At 37.3% G+C, this 23,411-nt stretch overlaps 2 protein-coding genes across 3 annotated transcripts in view; one reads left to right on the forward strand and one right to left on the reverse strand.

Moving 5' to 3' along the window:
* Positions 1–929: 929 nt before the first annotated feature.
* Positions 930–7,909, reverse strand: igfbp6b (insulin-like growth factor binding protein 6b). Of its 2 annotated transcripts, XM_028010419.1 has the most exons (5): positions 7,770–7,909; positions 5,848–6,355; positions 5,148–5,182; positions 4,454–4,573; positions 930–2,502 (listed from the first exon to the last, which is right to left on the reverse strand). In XM_028010419.1, exons 2-5 carry the CDS (start codon positions 6,182–6,184, stop codon positions 2,389–2,391), a joined length of 606 nt encoding a protein of 201 aa, XP_027866220.1. In that variant the 5' UTR covers positions 6,185–6,355; positions 7,770–7,909; the 3' UTR covers positions 930–2,388. The 2 variants fall into 2 exon arrangements, with proteins under 2 accessions (XP_027866220.1, XP_027866219.1); XM_028010418.1 differs by lacking the exon at positions 7,770–7,909 and having other exon boundaries at positions 5,848–6,460.
* Positions 7,910–8,359: 450 nt separating this feature from the next.
* spryd3 (SPRY domain containing 3) overlaps positions 8,360–23,411 on the forward strand; it is a 53,179-nt gene continuing 38,127 nt past the window's right edge. Inside the window, exons 1-6 of the mRNA XM_028010416.1 lie at positions 8,360–8,502; positions 9,582–9,709; positions 11,403–11,478; positions 15,149–15,273; positions 17,043–17,178; positions 18,370–18,558. Of these exons, the coding sequence (XP_027866217.1) occupies positions 9,582–9,709; positions 11,403–11,478; positions 15,149–15,273; positions 17,043–17,178; positions 18,370–18,558 (654 nt within the window). The 5' untranslated portion in view covers positions 8,360–8,502. The remainder of the gene's footprint in view (positions 8,503–9,581; positions 9,710–11,402; positions 11,479–15,148; positions 15,274–17,042; positions 17,179–18,369; positions 18,559–23,411) is intronic.

The raw sequence follows: 23,411 nt of genomic DNA on the forward strand, positions 1-23,411 counted from the left end.
TTATGGAAGTCCATTACTGCCACTTGAAGTTATGACTATGACATTCAAAACCAGAATTTTGAGATCTTGTCATCGTTTTTGGATTTAATTTCAAGTTTCAACATCATAATTTCCATTTTCAAAGTCATAATTTCAACTTAAACACAATTTTCAATCTTAACATCATAACTTTGACTTGCACAGTTATAATTTTGAGATTTAACATTATGATTTCAGTTTTCAAAGTCATATGTTTGACTTTCAAAAACATACTTTCTTTCAAAATCCTAATTTAGACTTTCATAGTCAAAATTTAGATTTTTGATCATAATTTCAACTTTCAACATTATAACTTTGACCGTCAGTTATAATTTTGAATTTTAGTCATAATTACAACTTTCAACATCATAAATATGACTTGCAAAGTTATAATTTTGAGATTTAAAGTTAGAATTTCAATTTTCAAAGTCATAAGGTTGACTTCCAAAGTAATAATTTCTTTCAACATGATTTCAACATCATAATTTTGACTTTCCTCATCATAACTTTGAATTTTAGATTTACACGTTATAAATAACTAAGGGCACAGACTAAAAACATGGTGAAGTTCTGGATTTCCAGTTCAGTGAAAGGATTTTTCTTGGTGATATTTTGAGGGTCCAATAAACTGTTTCTGCATGTGACAGTAGTTGTATTATGCATGTAATTAAATAAAATTAAACAGCGTGGCATTACTTACTCGCTGCAGAATCTGTATCTGCAAAACTGGACCAATCATTGTTTATGACCATATCAGTACCCCATATTGATGTGAAGAAACTTTCAACAAATATTTTTTACAATATCACTGCAACTCTCTTTCTACTGTAGTTTCTGTTAAGCTACAGTATTGATGCTGTTTTATTTGGCTCAGCTTTGGCGAAAAGAAAGAAAACACTCGACACCAGACGTTCTATTAATATATGTTTATTCTTCTCCATTTTTACTGTTATGTTTTATTTTTGTATTTGCAAACGTTTTACAGGTCCTCTGTGCAGAGACCCATCACCACAGCACACACACTGGCACAACAAGATTAGTCAGAAACAGCATTAATTTCATTTAGTAGCACACAGATTTTGGGGGACTTTTGCAAGGACGCAGCAGAGACATACCATAACACTAACAAATCTTATATTTTTTCTGTTTTTTTCTCGTACTGAAATAAAAAATGATGTTTTGACTTGCCGAAATAAAACAAAGAATAATCATTGTCATTCTTAACCCCTTAAAAACATAACTAAAAGGAAAAAATTAAGAGATAAACATGAGTTAGAACCGTTACATGTCATGTACAGCAGTTTAATGGAGCTCTAATGAATGTATTGTGGCCCAAAAAGGCGTCTTCACCCCGACATGAAATAAAATAATCTCTGTATTTAAATAAGAAACTGCTGACAATATAAAAATACATGGCATTGTATTATAGCTTCATTAAATAAATCAACAATTCATATATATATATATATATATATAAAATATTATACTGACGTGTAGAAAAATATGCCTTACAACTTTTTTTAAAAAGAGTAACAGCTGTAAGCTTTTTGTCTGCCACTTCACCACAAAATTGAAACATATGTACAAAGAAACAACTGATAGGCAGTCAGAATGAACCGATGCACTCTTAGAGATATTTTTTCTGACTTGACATGTATTTCTATATCTATATATATTTGATACTATAGGATTCAAGCAGTTATTGATGTCAATACATCCCCAAAAATAAGTTAATAATAAAAAAAGATTTTATTATATTTTTCTGTCATTTATGGCGATATCAGTGTATCTTTGGAGAGCGGGAGAGAGAGGACGGTGAGGGAGACACATTTTTAAATTTAAAAATGATTTTCCAGACGTTTTTGTGTCACATCACCTACCTAACAGTATTTCAGCCCACTGAGATCAGAACAAACACAGGCAGTGTCAGCTATCCCTAAAAAGTGTAAAAGGAAGAAAAAGAGGAGAAAAGCCGGGACAACAGTCAGGGAACACGGAGGGTGTTTTTGTTTGTTTTGTTTTTAAATCATCGCTGAGGCAGTTCACGGAGCGTTAACACGAGCATGCAGCATGTCACAGAGACGAGGCAGAGGACGCTGCTGCAGCTGTTTGACATTCAGGCAGATGTTACTGTTGCTTGACCATAAAAGAGAGTATCTTGCTGCAAGAGACAAGAGAAAGAGAGGGCATGAATGTGTAGTTTCCCCATAGGGAGTGGTTTATCCCTGTTACCTCCTGTCCAGGCAGTGTCTAGCACATGCTAAAGCCACCCGCCCTCTCCTCCCTGTGCTCCAGCTCCTCCACCCATCAACCACCACCACCTCCTCCTTCTCCTTCTCCAGGCTCAGAGCAGTCGGGCAGACGTGTCTCTCACTCCCCATCGCATAGTAAAGTGCCATCCTCTCTGGCACGGGAAGGCACGGGCGCGCCGAGCTCGTCTACACACCAGCAGTGGCCACGCTGCATGCCCTTGGAGGAGCGGCACTATGAGGAGAGAGAAAGAAATGGACACAAAAACTTACTTTTTCATGTATTTTCTTTGGAATTTACAGGGTTTCTGAAGGTTTCACCAACTTATCTGTAAGACTTTTTAAGACCTTTATTAAGACCATTAGAAAATACATTTAATGGTGGCTTCCTTTAACAGGTCTATCAGTTATAAGTTATACAAAACATTTACTCTCTCATGTGAAAATGGCTGAAGACAGAAGCGCAATTATACAACCCTCCATCTTTGAAAAGCTTTAGTAGAGCCTCCTGCACAACCAACAAAAATGTTGCTGGTGGTTTCCAAGTTGTTTCCAGCAGCCATTGTCCAGAGCATACAGCAGTTAAACCAGCTGACTAAGTGTGCTGGAGCTCAGATATGGTTGCTAGGTGATGGGCGGAACTTGGCTAGGGTTGCTAGGTAACGGCGCAGTAAAACTCAACAATCAGGAGGTTTTTTTGAAACGGCTTGTTTTCCATCCTTTAAAAATCATAAACTAAAAAAAACAAACAGCTGGATAGCTTTTTTAAAGCACTTGGACTATTTTTTAGAAGCAGTGGAGACCCAAATGGAAGAACAAAAATGTGCAAAATGTGAATGTTGCATAAGCTTTAAGACTTGTATCACTACAGAAATGTACAAAAGAAAAAATCACAAATAAATAAATCACATGGGCTGGCAACATAAGTAAACCAGTAGCTAAGACGAACATCGCCCAGCCGACTGGCAATACATTTGCATTTAGCCATGATGGTGGTAAAGAAGCTAATTAGATTTTACACTTTCTAGCTAGCGGTAGCCGCTACTGCCTCGAGTCACAGAATGTAGTGAAAATGTTTGAGCTACTCAAAGATTTGTGTAGTAGTAAAGACCCACAAGGAAAAATAAATAAAACTACATAGAATATTTGAGATTTAATAGGCCTTCCACAACAAAATTTAAGAGCTATGGATAATGTATTTCAAGCCATTTTTGTTCTCAATGAACTTAGGACAATTAAAAACTTTTTAAAGGAAACTTAATGATAATTTACCTGATGGTCTGACAAAAAAAGCAATGGAAAATCTTAAAAGTGTGGCATGCAGTTGTGTTAAGCCTGTCTGAGTCAACACTTTGTATAACCAATACTGCAATGTTTCTCCCATCCTTCCTTCTGTTAGATGATTTTTGTTTTTCAAGATGGGGCCACAAGAGGGCGCTAGGTAAGCTCAGAAAGTTGAAGGATCACCTATAGTTTTCAAAATCATAAAGTCTAACCTGTATTTTAATCATAATTATAAAATGTAAATTAAAAGGACATGGAAAAGTTATTTACATTGCGCATCCTTCTGATTGGCTCAAAATTAAGTTGCTTTGCACTTCCAGTTAGCGTAGCAGCAAGAAATGGAAAGGTTTCTGATAAGAACAGGCAGAAGGAACCATTCAGCAGTCCTGCTGCGGAGGACACCTCTGGAAAACCATAATAACTCACGGCCGATTAAAATCAGAAGGTATGAGGCAGCATTAAACAGATAGTGAATAAAAGTGAGGAACAAAACATTCTGAAAATTTATGTTAATTTAAATATTTTGTAGCAGCATTGTCTGTGGATTTGCAAAGGGGATCTCCGGCTAGAAGTTAATGCAGTTTTGGGGAAAATGACATGGAAAAGTTTGGAACCTCTGTGTTGATACTCATTTTTAAAGCATTACCTCACTTGGATTTAGGTCTGGACTTTGACTGGGCCATTTCCAAAACATGAATGTGGTTATTTCCATTATTTTAAGCTGTTTAGGATTTCCAGCATTCCCCCACAGCATGATGCTGCAACTACCATGTTTGCACACATATAAATGGTTTTACTGGATTTTATTTAGGGTAAAAAGGAGTAAAATAACAAAAACAATCCTCCATGCACTCATGCAAATTGTGCAACACCGAACAGAGCAAAGACCTAGAAACCTCTACCTGCTTTTTCCTGTAGAAGCCCCGGGTGTCACAGTTGGGAATGTAGATGTCGCGGTCAGACTGGAAGATCGTCAGCTCCAGACCCCTCAGGACGCTGTTGAGCAGCTTGCGGCAGGGTGCCTGGAAAAAGAGCAATACAGAGGGCGACTTTAAAAGCCCCAGGAAGGAAAGACAGAAGCTGGGTGGCATTTAAAAGCTGCTGGCTCCCCTCAGAAATCCCTCGTCAGTGTTAGATTAGCAGCCGTTTTGCATAGTAACAAGCAGGATCATTTATGTGTAACAGATGTCACATATTGTGTCACATTATATAACGTTTTGTTACACAATGCTTCAGCTTTTCAGGTCACAGAAATGACTGTGCATTTTTTTGGTGTGAAATGTGACTGTGTCATCTCTTTCAGCAGCGCACACACCACTTCTGAACATACAGACTTCTTCTGTTTGAAATAAATCTGTGGCTGCAGCAGCCGAGTCCAAACTTTCCCGATTCACATCATGCTCAATTAGTTCTGCCGCATAGCAGCACACACATCATGCACCATAATGCATGACGTGTGAGCAGCGCGTGTACATGTCGCTGCAACACCCTGAACAGCAGCGGATCCGTGAGGAAATGAATTGCAATGCATCCTTCTTTCTTTTTTTCTTTTTCTTTTTTACTTTGCAGAGATATAAAAGAAGGGCTTAAACTTACTTTTTCAAGGTCACCAAAGTGTGAGGGATGTGGACCTGGGAGGAAAGGAAACGCCATGATGAGAATGTGACATTAAAACAGCAGCGCTCTCCATTTATCAGTTTGTTTTACAATTTGCGATGGACTGCTGCATCTTTGTGCTAAACAAGTCTGCTGAAGACCTCCAGCTGTGACTGAGCACCGATTACCATCAGTATGCTCCCTTTTTTCATGCCGGTTAATCGCAGTATCTCAGTTCGAACAGCAGATGGTGATCACTGCAATAAATAGCAGCCTGATCAGGATGTAGGTGACACTGTGACAGTTTCACATTTCATCTGAATTCCCTACGGAGAGGCTGACTTGTAGGACAAATCATTGTCATGAGCCCTGGCATGGCAATGGATGATACATCTGGATGTGTTACAGCTAAAAAAAAAACTAAAATCATTTAAATAAATGCAAGCATTTACATCTTTCCAGGCAAACTGATGCTGAAACTGAACCAAGAGTGTAATAGTTTCTGCAAAGCAGCAGAATCATGAATGAGTTTCTATCTTTGGTGATTCCAGAGATGCTTTGGCTAGACACTAACTGGTGACACAGCATCACATGCATGCAATAAAAGAGCGAGTCTGCAGAAATGCGTGCAGTATCCATTGTAATATAACACTAAATGTCAAGCTGAGTCTGTATGTGATTTCATGCACTTGTGTCTTACCTGTGGGGTGGGGCCTCTCGGTGGGACTAGTTCTGATGTGCTTGGCGCAAACGCCTCGTCCCTGCAACAGAGCCTGCAGGGGGCTGTGCTCTCTGGGTGGGGGCATGCAGCGGAGCCCCTTGGCACAGCTCAGGGTGTACACGCCACACGGCTCCCCCTGGGCCAAAACTGTTGTGCTGCCGGCGACGTCGTGGTCCCTCGGGGGCCGGCCCACCCCCAGGGGGTCCTTGCAAGAGGGACAGACCTTGAAGGGCCCCCAGCGGCTTCCACCGGCCCAAGATCCGCAGTGGGCGATCAGCAGCAACACAACGGCCGTTAAGTTAGAAAGGAGAGGCATCTTCTGTTCAGGTCTCAGGTTCTGCACACTGTCACTCCCTGTCAGTTAAATGTGGCCGATGCTATTTCTGGATGTATATCACTCTTGTCTTTTTTTCCCCCCCGCTTTCCTGCATCCGTTTCCTGCTCCTAAAACAGTAGATTCCCTTGGCGCTTTGCCGGCTGAGTCCCCCTGCAGTGCCAGAGGACACAAATGGAGATTGAGAGAGACACAGCAAAGCGCCAGCTTTTAAAGATCTGAAAGGCGGTGATCGGGAGTGAGTGAGAGAGAGGGAGAGAGCACATTTATGACACCTTCAGGGGCTGGGACTCAAAGAGAGAGAGAGAGAGAGAGAAAGAGAGAAAGAAGGAGGGGGGAGTAAAGGAAGGGTGGATTATATTCCTTTTAGAAATTATCAGAATTTCTCCACCCAATCACCATTCATGCTAATCTGCTCCTTCAACACATCCAGAATCACTTGGTCAGTTCTGTGTACTTTAATTTCAGTGTCAAAGATCCATCTTTAAGGTTCGCCATGGTAACAAATATAAATGTTCAGTACATGGGCGTACACTGCAATGCTGTTCCCCCACTGCAAAATGCATATCCAACTCTAAGTTTTTTTCCTGCGGTGGAATCCTCTGTAAGATTTCCTGTCTAAACATGTAACTGAGCTCCACAAATGTAATAATCCCTAACAATCTTAATGTTTAGGACTTTACAGAACACTGATTTAACGACTCAGATGCTCAGATACTGATATAAGTTGACTCTTAAACTGTAATCGAGAAGATTAAATGCATCCTGGGGAGCAGTGAAGCTCTGCAAACCACTAACTGTAGCTTCAGAGTTTTAAACAGCAGTGTCCCCTGCAGCTGAAAGCAGAATTAAAAGGATTCAATGCTCTTTTATTTATATACTGCCAATTTACATCAGTTATAATCCCAGAGCGCCATGTAAAACAAACAGATCTGATTCATATACAGCTCCAGCTCCAAATATAATAGGAAAGCAGAGTAATTTCTGCAGAAATGTAGACGAGATCATTTTAAAACAATAACATGCAAAGCAATTAGTTTGGATTGTAGACACAGTTTTTAATGCAGATTCATATCCTGCAGCAACTGATCCTGACTCTTTCATTTGCCACGTAGTTATAGATCAACTGCATCAAAAATGACACACAGCAGGATTCTTATCTGATGCAGAAAGACACAAACTACTCTAGCTTAAACCTCTGCTTCACAATAAACCTGGAAATCAATTGCGATTTTGTGAGATAGATTTTGTGTGACATTTACAGTATGATAGTTTGAAAAGCTTTACTGCTGCAGTAAAATGTTGAGGCTGGATTTCTAGCCCAGCCAAGATATTTCTGTCTCAAATATTCTTGTTACACGGTAAAAGTTCTGCAGTTAAAAACATTAAAGTTATGATGCTCAAAATGAAAAGTTGACAAAGTGGATCCTTTGGCAGTAACACGCTGTATTCAGCAGCTTTGCTGTGAAACAGCATGAAAATAAAACATTCTGAAAGTTAAGGGTTAGACTTGATGCCAGACGTTGGTCCTATGGATCCAGCAGAGCACAGTGACTCAGTGACTGACCTGTTCCTGCTGAAACGCCGGGCTCGATGGGGATGAAATCTGCCTCGCCACCAGCCGCCTGGTGTCCGGATTATGTTTGGCACGGAGTGAACAAATCACCTGCCGCCTTGTGTTCCCATCAGCTCTCAAGCTTCTACAGGGCTCATATCAGGAGAATGTTCCATGGTTCTTGCCAGACCAGCAGGGGCCTTCTTTTCCACTCTGCTTTGGATTCTTCTTTTTTTCTTCTTTGCTCGGTGTCTCTCTGGTTCCAGTCTAACCCCATCTGGCTCAAAAAGCATTTCTTTTCTCTGTTTTAAAAAACAAATAAAAGCCCCACTCCAACCATCTGGTTTAAAACAACCCCAATTACTGTTATAATTGCTTTATTAACAATGCGTTTTAAGGTAATTAAACCGCCAGTGATCATAAAATGCTATTATTGAAGCAAACTGGTCGAAACAAAAGCGTGGAGAAGGAAATAATTCATAGTATAGTGATAAATATCAGGATTTATTTGTCTCCATCAGATGAAATCAGGATGAACCCAGAGGATCGCACACACACTCATCCGGGAGTCAGGATTGGTCAAACCCTTCACACCGTTTTTCAACTTGTGCTCCTATTGGCTGTTGAAAAGAAGGAGACCGTGACGTCAGTGGGAAGCGCCGAACTCCAGTTTCCAAAGTTGAGAGTGATGCTAAGGTTAGCCGATGGACGGCAGTGAGTCTCAGGCCTCATTAACGGCGCACAGGTAAGCGACACACTCACCATTACCCGAACGCCTGACGGTGTGGAGAACTGCTTTCTGTTTTGGATATATTTTATCTGTAATTTTGGTTTCTTACGGGGAAGCAGACCGCACCATGCTAACCGCTAACGACGCTAACCCGGATTTAGTTTAACTAAGTTCTCCCTTCTTCCGCCACCGAGGAGCCGTTAGCTGTCTGTTTGAGATGGTATCCGGCTGAATAATGGTGTTAAATGACTAAATATAAATTGTCGTGTTTTTATTTCTGATGGTCAGCTGGTAGAGGATGCTGGCTGTCGGATGTAAACAGAGACACGCCCCCTTCTCATCGTCAAATTTCACGTTTCCACTGTGAATGTTTGTGGAGGGTTTAAACTACGGGAAATAATTAGGGCCGCTGCAAAAAACAATTAAGTCAGGCTTAGTAAAAAAATAAAAATCATAATTTTGAGAACAAAGAAAAATTTCAGAGATTACAATCTAAATTCTGAGTGGGGTGGGGATTAGATTTTTTTTTCTCTGTTTTTTTCTCAAAATTTAGACTTTGAAGAGTCAGAATATGTAGAACCTTCTTGCTGCAACAACAGTTCTACTTGGTGTACAGTCCCATTTTCCTCCTCAGTATTTTGTTTTTCTGACTCACTGATTCATAAATAAGATAAAGGGAGTTTTACAACATGTTTGCACTATAAGTAAGTTGATACACTAAAACATTTTTTTTATTAAGGTATAAAAGTGTACAACCTCTATTAGAGAATCTATAGTTTGCCTAGGATATTCTGTTCCTTCTTTGAATTGTCAAACTGTTGTTTTTTTAAATAAAGCTGCCAGTTTAAACAGTGCTGTTTCAATATTTGTAGAACCTACAGATAATTAGACTCCACTACTATTCAGACAGGTTTGAAGTTATTACTTTATAATCAAATGTCCAGACTTTTATTGAAATGCTGAAAAAAATCTAGAAATTTGAACCTGGAAAATTATGGAATAATATTGAGAAATATGAACCTTGTTGATATATCGAAGCTAGCTTCCTGACAGATTGTTTTTCTCTTCTTTTTCCCACTTTGGTCTTCATTCAGATGGATGACATCAATGTTTTACACCACAGATGCCTTCTCAATTTGAGGCGTAGAATTCGAGACATAGGAGATGGTCACCCAGCACAGGATCGATGCATGAGGTTGCAGAAGGATGGGGACACACTTAGGTCAGCCTCCCTGTCAAGATTTAATCATATTATATTCATGGTCATTTATCCTCTCTTGTTAATGAACATTAATAATAGCCATTTCCATAAATGTCAGAAAGTTAAATGTTTTGATGATCAAAATTCGTTTCAAGAAACATTTAAAGCAAGCTGACCTTATTTGGCCTATCAAAAGTATACACTACTCTACCCATTTGGTCATGTTTAAGGAATTACTTTTTCCAAACTTTGGAGCCCATATTTTTACAAAAGATGGAGGCCATTGGCTGGACCTATAATTTTATTGCTTTGCATTGGTAAATAAAACTGAAACCCTTTTTGAAGGATTGTGTAGTCTTCCTTGAGCGTCCAAACATGGTGGGACAAAAAATAAACAAGAGAAACATAACACTTTTGGAAAGAGATCAGAAGAAACTGGCTGAATCTTCTGACTCCCATGTGTTCCTCCTTTTCTTCCTAAGGTTTATTTTATTTTATCTTGGTGCCACTGAAATTATTGTAAAATTATAAATCTTAGAAGTTGCTGCTTTTCAACTTTTATTTTAAATCTTAGTAAAACACAGTTTCTATAAAGTTTTCTAACAAAAAAAACTTGTAAAAGTTAGTTGCACTAACCCTAAAGCACTAATCATAAACATTAGTTTTGCTATTGCTAGCACAATACAAACATGGTATTTAGTGGAAGCTAACGCTGAAGCGCTAATTACCACCACAGTGATAATCTCCAGCTGTCAGACACAACATGTGTTAAAACGCCCTCAACAGGATAAAATATGTCACTGCAGACCTATCTGTAGGGTTGCACTTCAGGAAGCGACTCTTTGGAACAGATCAAAAGTTGTCGCTAATTTTGCCTAATTGACAAGGGTAGGCCTACTGACAGAAAGCACGCAGGACATCAGTAGATTTTAGACTGCTGTGCATTCTGGGTACAGAATAGACGTTATTTGCTGCATTGCATGATGGGTAGAGAATGTAAGGAGAGGAACAGTCTTCACCCACTTCAAAATAAGAGCATAAACATAAACGAATTCCTAAATGCTGGAACCAAAACTTCAACGCAGATGTTAAACTTTATTCAATTGAAATAAATTAACGCTTTAGAACGCATTTGGAAAAATTTATCTAGGGAAAGCTAAGAGGACAATGTTTTGTCAAAGTTATCAAAATTGCTTAATTGCTAAACAAAAACATTGGAACAAACGGCTGGTTATAAGTCTGAAGGAGTCTGCTGCAAACAGTAACAATGACTATAAAATGAATGAAAACTCCTGTTTTAATAATTGTGTTTTATTTTTAAATCCTGTTGAAACACACCTTTCATGAATTTCTCTTAAAAAAATAAACTCCAGCACTCTCCAAAGGTTTCTGATTTGAGTGTCTGAGGATTCTAAGAAGCTCTGAAATAGAAAAGTGGACGTTTTATTATGTATTGCCATAATGTAATATTTGTTTACAAGTTAAAATCAACAACAGTAGACAAGTAAATCCTAATATGCAAAAGAAATGCTTCAAGCAGACTGTGAAAAATATGTTTTTGGCTATTATCCTGGTGAATAATGGCTAGATCTATTTCTCATTACATCTGTCTACCATGTTGGTGAATATACTTCGATCAAGGGTTTTCAGTGAGCTGATGTTTAGCTCAAACAGAAACTGGGCCTATTGTTAACCTGTAATTTCCTCTCTGTAGTTACCAAGGGAACTCCGAGGAAGTGGGTTGCTATGTGGCTGGCCATCCTTTATCAAAGGGAAATTGCTACTTTGAGGTGAGGCATCTTGACGTGTTGCGACTGAACCGCCAGATGTGAACTGATCACTTTAGTTTATATTTAATTTGCTGTAACTCCAATTGATGCATGGTATGGTGAGCCACATTCCCCACACCATCATCCCTGGTTATGCCCAGGAATGCTTTTCCATCCAACCAGCAATTTTAATCATTACAGTCCAATTTTTGGCATTTTTTCCCCAGCTTCATATTAAATTTAAAGTAGCCCCCCAGGAGTTTAAGCTCACCATTGAAAAACCACTACCCCAAATTAGGTATGGGTAAGTGTGAGATTTATGTTTTATTGTAATTTGCTTAGTTAAAATTACTCATGCATACGCTCACTGGCCATTTCGTGGCTAAAAATGCATCTCATGTAATGTCTGAAATTTCTGGAGCATCATAGGAAACCCTGACTGGATCGACCTCCATTAACCCTGATGTGAACTTCAAGTTAAGCCAAAACGAGATCTATGTCTAGCCCTGAAACTGAAATCGGTTGTTACAGATAGGGATGCAAGTTATTGATTAATAAGTTAATCGAAAGTTGATCAATTAATCCACTAGATTATTATTACTCAAAAACCTGAGTTTGTTTTTGTACGAAGAGGCCCGACCGTCCTATATTTTCATAATATGCTGAATAATAATAAGAAAACATTACATTTTAACATAGTTTTGTGTGAGCTGTATTAAACAGTGACAACAGAAAATTGTGGTTTTCTCACATTAACATGATTGAAGCATGGCCTCTTAGCAGCTGAATAGGAAAATAAAAGATGAAAAAAAATACAATATATGAAACACTTACAGAGACGGAGCGTGTTTGAATGAGCGCTATTAATATGAAACTTAAGGAGCTAGTCGAGTGTTTATGTTTCAAAACAGAACTGCATAAAGCGCATTTTCCATCCCACATTTTCTGTTTGGACCGTTCTGTTGCGCCCACCATCTTGTATCAACTGGTTCTGCTTAATGATGACCAGCGGCGCCCTCTGCTGGATGGCAGCCAAACTGCAACATTAAAAGAAGGCGTAAGCGACATTATAAGTTAGTCCATTAGAACTAATGTAATCTCATAAACCATTAATCGACGATTAATTGTAAGTTCATTAATTATTTGAATCCCTGTAATGTTTGGGTAAGAGAAAAGAAAAACTATTTACATTGACTGGATTCTTTGAACTTAAAATAGAGCTGAAGTTGGCTCAGTAGTGGTAGTTGGACCAGTCGGATAACTCATGACTGGACATTGTGCATCTTTTCTACACACTGCTCTTATTATGTCACATTTAACCTTTTTGTAGATTAAATATATGTCAAATTTCCCCCACAATAACGATGATAACAAACGACTGTCTCATTTTGAGCTTCGTGGATCTCCCTGACATTTAGAACAAGTAGATTTTACCTGGGTCGTAACCCAGAGGTTGTGCTACATTATTCTCTGTTCTGTGACGCACATGCTGTCAGTTTCCAAGATATCTCTGAAATTTGGGAGCATTTATTTTGCTAAAGGTCAGACTTCTGTCGACATATGCGTCACTGCTTCCCTCATTTCTCCTTGTTTTGCTTTCACAAGGAATCCGTTTCACCCCGGCTGTCAGTACTCCTCTGGTTTTTTCAGGTCTTCAGGCTTTGATTCCTCCTGAACAGCTGCTCCATTTCGCTTGCTTTAATAGTTTTTTTTCTGCCCTCATTTTAACCTAATGGCACATTACCAGCAAATTCCTGCACCGTATGTGATTGATTTTATGTTTTTGTGACTTTTATTTAAATCATACGGACAAAGGAAATGTTATGACAGAGTGTGCTGAATACTTTCTAGAAAGTGCCAAACTGAAAATAAAGAATTGAAGACAGAAAAGGTCCAAACATGTGATACATTTTTGAGATATTTTCCATGAAATCAAGGTTTCTCTTGAGGTGAACATGTGATATTAGTGTTTGGCTGTAAATCTGGGTAGCTGATTGTTAATATTGTTACTAGTGAAATTAGCTTAGATACAAAAACCACCAAACCTTTTGGCCCATGGTTTAGATATGTAAAAAACTTCAAACTCTTTGTTTGTTTTCATAGAAAGTTTGGTTTGTTTGAGGTGTGAACGCACAATCAAACCAAAAAAGAGAACTCTGGTCTGCCAAACCTCAGTCTTGTTTTGGTTCAAGTGAACGCTGGTTCGATTCCAATGCATATTTGAACGTTAAGTGGACTGGAGACCGCTCCAAAAGCAGGAAACAGACTATAGCGCAAGGTATTCTGGGTAAATACAAGCAAAACAAACGTGCTAGCCTAGCGCTAGCAGGAGAAATGGTATGTGGTCTTTACCAAAGAAAAAGAAAAATCCTATGACTGACACACTCCAGTTTTGTTTTCATTTTGTGAATGAAGTTGCGCTCAGTGTCTTCTTCAGAGGTTTTTGTGTCATTTCTTTCAGTAGTTCTTGGTGCAGCGCCCCCGCAGGCGAGAAGCGGAACGATTGCTCAAAGGGTTTGGCTTGCTTGAAACAGTGCAGTATGAAAGTGAACCACAGCAGCTGAAAATGTTACAAATGTTGCAACGTTGGTCCTCAATCAAACCGAGTCTACCAGACCATCAGGTGTGAAAACACCCAGAGGACGAGTGAGAAACAGAGAAAGTCAGCCAAATGGAGACTTCATGATCCCAAGATGCCACTTTTTTGTTTAGCTTATTTTGGATTTCACTGACTTTTAGATTAAAGTTGTAACACAAAATTGTTGGGTTTTCTTTGCATTTGATCATCAGAAAGCCATGATATTAATCACATAGAAAGTGTCTTGGCAGAGCTGAGAAGGTGTGACCTTTGAGCTTTATTTAAAGTACTGTAGATCTGTCAGGAATGGGCCAAAATTTCAGCAATCTACTAGACTAAGAAACTTGTTGAAAACAAGAAGTTTTGAAAACAATTGACACAGTGTAAAAGGTATTTCTACCATTTTTATGGAAATTGTTATGATGTAGAACTAAAACAAATAATCGTATTAACCATGATTAATCAATTCTTGAAATAACTATCAGCTAATTCAATAATTGATTAATTGTTAACTGGAGTATGTAAAAACTACTAATAAGCATATTCTTGAAATAACTATCAGCTAATTCAATAATTGATTAATTGTTAACTGGAGTATGTAAAAACTACTAATAAGCATATTTTGCTACCCAATTGTTAATCGGTCAATCCTAGATGAATTGATATTAAGTCGAGCAGAAAGGCCTGAACGTTTCATACGTTAATATTAGAAGTAATTTTTTGCTGCAGATGAATCTTTTGCTACAAATGATCAAGCGGACACTAAAGGAATTCTGTGTTATTGCATTTTAGGCAATGAAATGTTCATTTTCTTATTTAAAAGTGGAATTTAATTATTTGTTTATTTGCATCTTTTTATGCATTTCTAATATTGGATAAAAAATGCTTAAATGAGCAAATTTCTTTATCCGACTAATCAATAACTAAAATAAAATCCTTGCAGCTCTATTCTAATGTTGTACCAATGGAAATAGTTTGAGAAAGACAGAAGAGAACGAGTTTTGTGTCTTATTTGTATGTAAATATCAGTTTCCAACTGTTTGTAAGCAAACCTGAATTGTGTTTGTGGAATAAATTACCTTTAATTAGTGTAAACGTTTTGTGCATCTGTAGGTAACAATAGTGGACACAGGAGTGAGGGGAACCATCGCGGTGGGCCTGGTGCCTAAATTCTACAGGCTGGACCACCAGCCTGGATGGCTGCCATACTCTGTAGCTTACCATGCTGACAACGGCAAGTAAGTCGACCACAGATCTCCTTACCCAGTGGAGAAGCATTTGGTTCCTGCATCAGCTTAGACAAACTCATTTTCCTGCTGTACATCCACAAAAATACACCAGTAATCCTTCAGCGCTTTGACACTGTCATTCTAAACCGATGTCTCTTAATTATTTTCTGTCATGCCTCCCCAAGGGATCATAAATTGCAATACTGTTTAGAATCTCATAATATTTAATGGTTTCTCTGTACAATCCACTGGCACCAGCATTATATGACCAGATTATTAAAACAGATTAATAAATTGAGCTGCAACAACTTAGACATTAAGTTATTGCAGATTGATTTATTGTTCTAAGTCAATCAATCAAGTGTATTTGTGTAGCACATTTCAGCAACAAGTGCTTTACATCATGAAAACATAAAAATACAAAATTATAAAAAATATAGTCAGCGACTGAAACGTTATATTTTGTCAAGTGTTATTGTTACACATCAAAATGTTGATTGTTTCATTTATAACGTTTGAAAAAGCAAGGCTCAAAGCAATTTCCAAGTTCAGTTCTTAACTCTATTAGTAACATTTAATCAAAACTATTCAGTCTGTGTGATTTTAAAGAGAAAAAGTGCAAGTAAAACTTTTTAAAATTGTAAGCAATTGTAACTTATGAGCTTCTTATGCTTCTTCTTTTTCAGAAAGCAAATAGTTTGTTTTTTTTATTTTTTGTGCAAAATGTCCAACAATATTGCATGTTGGAAGAGATTAAATATTTTGCATTCACCGTAAATAGGTCTAGGGCCGGACTAAGAGTGTTTTTTTGTTTGTTCATAGTACGAGAATAAAATTGCAATTTTATGAGAACTCTACACAAAACTGTGTTAAAATGAGGAATACTGATACACATTTTGTGCCATGATAGCTGGTATTGGTTTTACAACAAAATAAATACTTAATCTTTTAACACATAAGGATTAAGTTATTATCTCTAGCAGGATTGTTTAAATGGTCAAGTCAATTTCGAGGAAAGAACCACAGACTTGATGCAGATTCATTCTCTGTTACAAATGATCAAGAGCTCGCTAAAGAAATGCCTTGCTGTTGCTTTTTAGGCAAGAACAAAAGTTTATTTTCTTATTTTAAAAAGGAATTGAATTGTTTATTTGCATATTTTATTGGATTTTGTATATTGTATAAACAGGTAGAAGTGGTTAAATGAAAAATCTGCAGTATGTGCCAGTATTTTTTGTCATAATCGATTACTACAATAATCGTCAGTTGCAACTTTAGTGTTTTCTCCTTCTGTTTGATGCAGACTCCTTTCATGATCCTGTTTGACCCCACAGAGACTAAACCTCTGTGACCCACCAGCTGTTTGCAGTTTGAGGTGCTTTACAGTTTATTAGAGAGCTTAGTCAGATTCGTGATGTCAGCAGAGTTCAGTTGTGTAGAACTGGAAACTAAGCTTGTTTTTCTGACACAGACAGCTGTAGGGTGAAAAGCAGCTCCTTGTAATGATCTATGAGCAGTCTGTCCAGACGAGACAGGGGACATTGACTCATGACGGATCCTCCACATGCAACAGAAGATTATAGGAATACAGATGAAAGAGTACCCGATTGTTTTAAAACCTCCTTATCAGTCTGGCTCTGAACCCTCAATTATTTACCGGGCTTCCTTGTTTGTTTTTGTTTTCTCTTTGTCAGCTTTTACATGTAAAATGAGAACCAGAATTAGTTATCAGTTCTGTTATTAACCGGATTTGTTTATTTAATGTGTTTGTCTTACAGGTTGTATAATGGTAACCCTGTTGGAAAGCAGTTTGGGCCAAAATGCGCTCGTGGTGACCGGATTGGCTGCGGCATACACTCGGAAAACACAGAAGCTGGTCTTACTACTGTCTTCTTCACCAAAAATGGCAGAGAGGTGAGTGTTCCCCAAGGCTTTCAGTGTTTGCAATGTGTGCATGAAACATATGAACATTAAATATTGCTAAATTATACTGTCTTGGTATACTGTAAGTAAACGCATTAAAAAGACGGTTCTATCTATTGTAGCTTATACCAACTATATTTTAAAGGAGAATCTAGATTCTTTACTCTTATCTTCCTGATTTTGTTAGGTTATTTTCACAGCTGCCATTTTTGATCCACTTTAATCCGACTCTACTTTGTTTGCTTAAAAAGTCAGATTCGTTAAGGCGTAATCAAACTCTGATGCGAACCAAAAATGTGAACTCTACAAACATAGATCTGGATTCAGTTGAAGTGAACTCTGATGCAGTATGAATGTTTATGTGAGTGGAAAATGGACTGGAGATTCCTCCGAAAGCAGGACGTGAACAATAGTGCAGGGCATTCTGGGTAAATACAACCAAAACAAACACTAGCGTGTTCTAGCGCTAGCGGGAGAAATGTCTTGTGGTTTTGGGTCAAAGACAACAGAGAAATTGTACAACCACTAATATCTGATGCTACTCCATTTTGGTTTATATTTCATGGAAAAGAGGTTTTTGTGGAATTTCCTTCAGTGGTTCTTGGTACAGCGCCACCACTGGTGAGGAGGGGAACAGATTTTTCAAAGGTTTGGTTTGATTGACAGTGCAGTGTGGAAGTGAACCGCAGCAACTGAAAATGTAATAAATGTTGCAATTTTGTTTCCAAATCGAACTGAATCTATCGGACTAACAGGTGTGAAAACACCAAATATATTCTTATTCTTAAAAAAAATAAGAATATACATAGAGAGAGAAAGAAAGTTGGTGAGGGACAGACAGCGAGATAGGAGATACTTTTGGTTTAGAAATGTTTTCCCTTTATAAATGTATGTTATCTCATTTAATTTTTGAAATAGAATTAAAATATGTATTTAATATCACAGAATAAGATGTATTTTACAATAAAGTCAAATAATATTAAAATAAAATCAGAATATTAATAATAAAGCCAGACCATATAAATGCTAGACAATTAAAATGAGAATTAATTCCAAAGAAGACATTTAATGCTTAATTTTCTAAAATAAAAAAGTAATAAATACACACTTTTGTTATACACCTGTTGTTTTTATTTATTTATCAGATATTTTTTAAGTTTATTTCCTGTATATCTTGTCTAGGTGGGTTCAATAGAGGTTCCTGTGTCGTCTGAGGGCCTTTACCCGGCTGTAGGTATGCACTCCATGGGGGAGGAGGTGAAGGTTGACCTGCGGGCGGAGTGGCTCTTAGAGGAGGATGATACCATGATGATGGTTGACAGCCATGAAGATGACTGGGGACGACTCCATGACGTCAGAGTCAGCGGCATGGTAAGAAACAGAAAACGCCTTCGGTTGGACTTCCTTTATTTATTTATGGATTTTAATCATTTCTGTCCAGCAGTGTGGCTCTGAATAATTATTGTCTAATTGTCAAAAGATTTACTTTCACAAATGGAGCATTACTCCACTATAGTGCCCCATTTGATGCATAGATAAAAGTCCTAGACCTTTTATTCTGAGTCATTAACAAGTTATTTAACTAAATTAATCACATTTAATCACAGAGTTTAGTAATTGAAATTAATTCTGACTTTAATCTCAGAAATCTGACATTTTCTGAGAAAAAAGGTCAGAATTCTGAGAAAAATACATATTTGTGAAATTAAAGTCAAAATTCTAAAATTAAAGTCAGAATTATGAAAAAAAAGCCAGAATTCTGAGGAAAAAAGATTATAATTCAGAAACTAAAGTCAGAATTTTGAGAAAAATGTAAAAATTCTGAAATTAAAGTCAGAATTATGAGAAAGGTTAGAACTGTGAAAAAATAAGGTAAAAATCTGAGAGAAACAGGTAAAGGATTCTGACGTTACAGTAAAAATTCTGAAGAAAAGCCAGAATTCCAAAAAAAGTCAGTGTTCTTACATTTATGAAGATTCTGAGAAAAAATTCTAAATTCTGAAATTAGTCAGAATTCTGAGAAAAAAATATAAATTCTGAAAAAAAGGTAATAAACAATATTTACTGAAACAAATTAACTTTAAACAAATAAATAGCAACAATGAATTGTGAAGTAAATGTTAAAAAATGAGTAAAATGATACTAATTTTTTGTGTATATAAAAATCTCTTTTTATATACAACAAAAATGACCTGTATGCTAAACAGCTGCAACAATACAATCCTGCTTTAAAATATTACATGAGTGTCATCAGATTGTTAAAATAGCAACAGATTTATTAAGCTGTATAAAAACAAACTTTGTGTCTTTTGTAGTCATGATCTTGGTTGTGCTGAAATCAACTTGTCACCATTCAAGTTCACTATTATAATGTTTGCAAACAATCTGACTTAAAAGCCAATTTATTATATTGTTTGGGTTTATGTGGATATTGATCATATTATAGTGTTTAAGAAACTGTATTTATTGTATATAATTTTAAATATTTTCATATATTGGAAGTCTTGGTCTTTATTGCCGTTTAACTGGCCACATAGTTTGTTTTAAAGATGAAAAATATCTACGAATAAATTTTTGTTCAAATGTAAAAAGAATTATGGGACATATTTGTATAAAAATGATCTGCTTTTTAGTTTTAGCACTGTAGTTTTGCTAATAATTGTGTATATTCAGGCTAAATACTTGAACATATTATCATAACACTACACATGTAAGGTTTTATCTGGGAAAAAAGCCCCAAGATGAGTTTGCCAAGCTCTTTTAAGTTGAATATAAATTCAAAATTATTCCAAATAGGATTAAAGGAGCACAGTCTCTTCCCCGCTGTAGATTTCATTAAGTATTTTTGCTTTGTTGTGTTCTTAGGGACCATGGAAACATTTCCCCATTTTGATTCGCGCGTGTGCATGCAGCACTTTTCCAGCCTTTGTGGTTTCTGTGGAATTACCGATCTGTCGTTTTGTTGCAGTAGATGCTTTGCACCTCTTAAGCTCCTCCTGTGATTTCACCCGCAGCGCCTCTTTAATCTTTGGCCTAAACCGTGGAAGAGTTTTTACACGTTCCTGTTTATGTAATCGCTGTTCCGTATAATGGCCATCTTTACAAATTAAGAAATGGGGAGAAAGTTGACGGGAAGATAAATAGCAAATCTGACTGGTATGCTTTTGATGAGGCATCACTGACAAGTTTAAAGGCACAAAAAGCACAGAGTAAAGTAGTGATGGTAGTGACTTGTCTACAGCTAAGTCTTTGCTTTTGTGAACAGTTTACATTACGATACAGAGGATGGACGCTTCTTTTTGGAGCCAAAATTCATCTGCATTGTTGCCAAACATCTCTTCCCACACTCAAAAACACCAAATCTTACCAATTACTTTTGGTGTAATTTCTTCACTTGAAATAAGACAAAACTAACGTACAAGATCAACAAGATGTTTGCAACTATGTCACTTAATCATTCGAGGTGCCATGATTAACCTCAGAAGTGAGGGATGGGAGTATTGAACATAGTGTCTGAAATAGTTTTCCCAAGTTGTTTTTTCCAGTTTATTCATGACTTCTACTTCTTGGAGTCAAGCTAATTCGTTTGTGAACGTAACACACCTGGTTGGGACTCATAGACGGCGATGTTTACAAAAGTTGCAAATAGCTAGTTTAGAAACCGACCCGTACCTCCTCTCTACTGATGTGTTGATCAAATTACCGACTTTGCCTGAATTCACACCACATGATTTATATTGTTATGTCATAAACGGTGTTTCCTCTCAAACTGGGGCAGCCTTAAAAACTTACAAAAGACAAGATGCTAACCAGTTTTTTTCATACATGCTAGGCTACATGATGGTGCAGCATTATCTCCATGGTTACCAATGGCTAGATGCATACTTTCTCCATAATCTGATATTTGATATCTTTCTAAGCATACTTACTTATAAAGTACACAGTGTTCCAAATTATTATGCAAATTGGATTTAAGTGTCATAAAGATTAATTTTTTTTGTTGTGCTATTAAATTTATAGATGGTATTGTGTGTCAGGGCTCTTTGAATCACTATGATTAATTTCAGAGAGCTGGTTGATTAGTTTGTTTGAGCTCAATTAAAAGAAGTCCACTTAAGAAGGATGTTCCACATTATTAAGCAGGCCACAGGTTTCAAGCAATATGGGAAAGAGAAAGAATCTCTCTGCTGAAGAAAATCATCAGATAGTGTAGTGCCGTTTGACAAGATATGAAAACATTAGATATTTAACAAAAACTGAAGCGTTATTGTACTGTGAAGAGATTTGTGGCTGATTCAGAACGAAGATGGGTTTGTACAGATAAAGGCATAATGAGGAAGGTTTCTGTTAGACAAATTCATCGGATTAAGAGAGCAGCTGTTAAAATGTCCTTACAAAGCAGCAAACAGTTATTTGAAGCTGCTGGAACCTCTGGAAGCTCAAGGTGGAGGATCCTCCAGAGGCTTGCGGTGCATGAAGCTACTATTTGGCCCCTAACCAGAGCTCACAAGCAGAACCGGTCCCAGTGGGCCCAGCCGTACATGAAGATTAATTTTCAAACAGACTTGTTCACTGATGACTGCTGTGCAACCCTGGATGGTCCAGATGGACGCAGTAGTGGATTGGTGGTGGATGGCCACCACATCCCAACACAGCTGTGACGTCAGCAAGGAGGTGGTGGAGTCATGCTGTGGGACGAAATCATGGGGGGAGAGAGAGAGCTGGTCGGCCCCTTCAGAGACCCCAAAGGTGTGAAAATGACCTCAGCAAAGTAAATGGACTTTCTGACTGATCACTTTCTTTCATGGTTCAAATAGAAGAGCCGAACCTTCCATAGAAAAATCATCTTCATGCATGACAATGCACCATCTCATGCTGCAAGGAATACCAATGTGTCATTGGCTGCTATGGGCATAAAAGGGGAGAAACTCCTGGTGTGGTCACCATCCTCCTCTGACCTCTGACCTCAACCCTATTGAGAACCTTTGGAGTTTCCTGAAGCAGAAGATCTGAGGGTGGAATGCAGTTCATATCAAAACAGCAGCTCTTGGAAGGTTTTCTGACATCCTGCAGAGAAATTCAAGCAGAAACTTTCCACAAACTCACAAGTTCAATGGATGCAAGAATTGTGCTGTGATATCAAAGAAGGTCCTATGTTAACATGTACAGTAACTCTGTCTGTTAAGATGTTTTTGATTGAAATAGCTTTTGATTTTAGTACATCTGACCACTTAATGCTGCACATTCAAAGAATGACCTTTTGCAGTTCTTTATAATCCATAAAAAATTTAGAAAAGCTGCTGTGCATAATAATTTGGAACAGTGCATTTTGAGTTTTTATTTTTGAAAAAAATACTGTTCTCATGGGGAGCTTTGTTCAGTAAAATGTGATTTATACTGTAATAGTTCATGACTTGAAAATTATACTGACCATCATTTTCATTGACCATTTAAGAAAATCTGGGAAAATATCACTTGCATAATAATTTGGAACATGATGTATATGAATATTGGTCTTCTTGCCTTATAAAAAGTGTTTGCTGCAAATCCATGATTTCTATCCATCCATGCCGTAACTTTCCTCTTTAAAAGTTATAAAATAAAATGACAAGTCTTGATCTGTTTGTGCAGCCGGCCGCGCAGCATCTTATGACCATTTGTAAAGTGAAATCAATTAAATAGAAGCAACATTAGGTTACAGTTCCTGAGACCGTGACGTCTCATGCAAATGGTAAGTAGGAGTTTGCTTTAAGTCAATTATTCCTTAACATTGATGAAAAAGTACCAGTTCCATTGGCAGATCATTTCACTTATAGCAGGACATTTTCCCCATTTTAAAAGTGAAATAATCTGTCAATAGAAGTAGAACTTTTTCATCAAATTCAGGAAGTATTCATGTAAAACAAGCTTCTATGTACTGCATCTCGATTTGATGCAGAAGATGTAACCTTTTGTGTTCACTATATACAGTCCTCCAATTCTGCTCTTCCCTTCTATTTTGTTCCTTAAAAATTGGTTATATTTGAGCTTTAACGTGGTCGAGCTTGGGTTTCATCAGTCGAGTCAGAATTGTCCATGTTCACATTTTATCGCGTCGAAAAGTAGATTTTTTTCTATGTACTCCATTACAGCTGTGAGCTTTAAGTTCACTGCATTCTTAATGTTTATATGTACATATATTCTCTTTGTACAACAATTTAATAAAAAATTGTGATTTTCATTAA

The sequence above is a fragment of the Xiphophorus couchianus genome, chromosome 24 (assembly GCF_001444195.1).
Source record: "Xiphophorus couchianus chromosome 24, X_couchianus-1.0, whole genome shotgun sequence".
Lineage (NCBI taxonomy): Eukaryota > Metazoa > Chordata > Actinopteri > Cyprinodontiformes > Poeciliidae > Xiphophorus > Xiphophorus couchianus.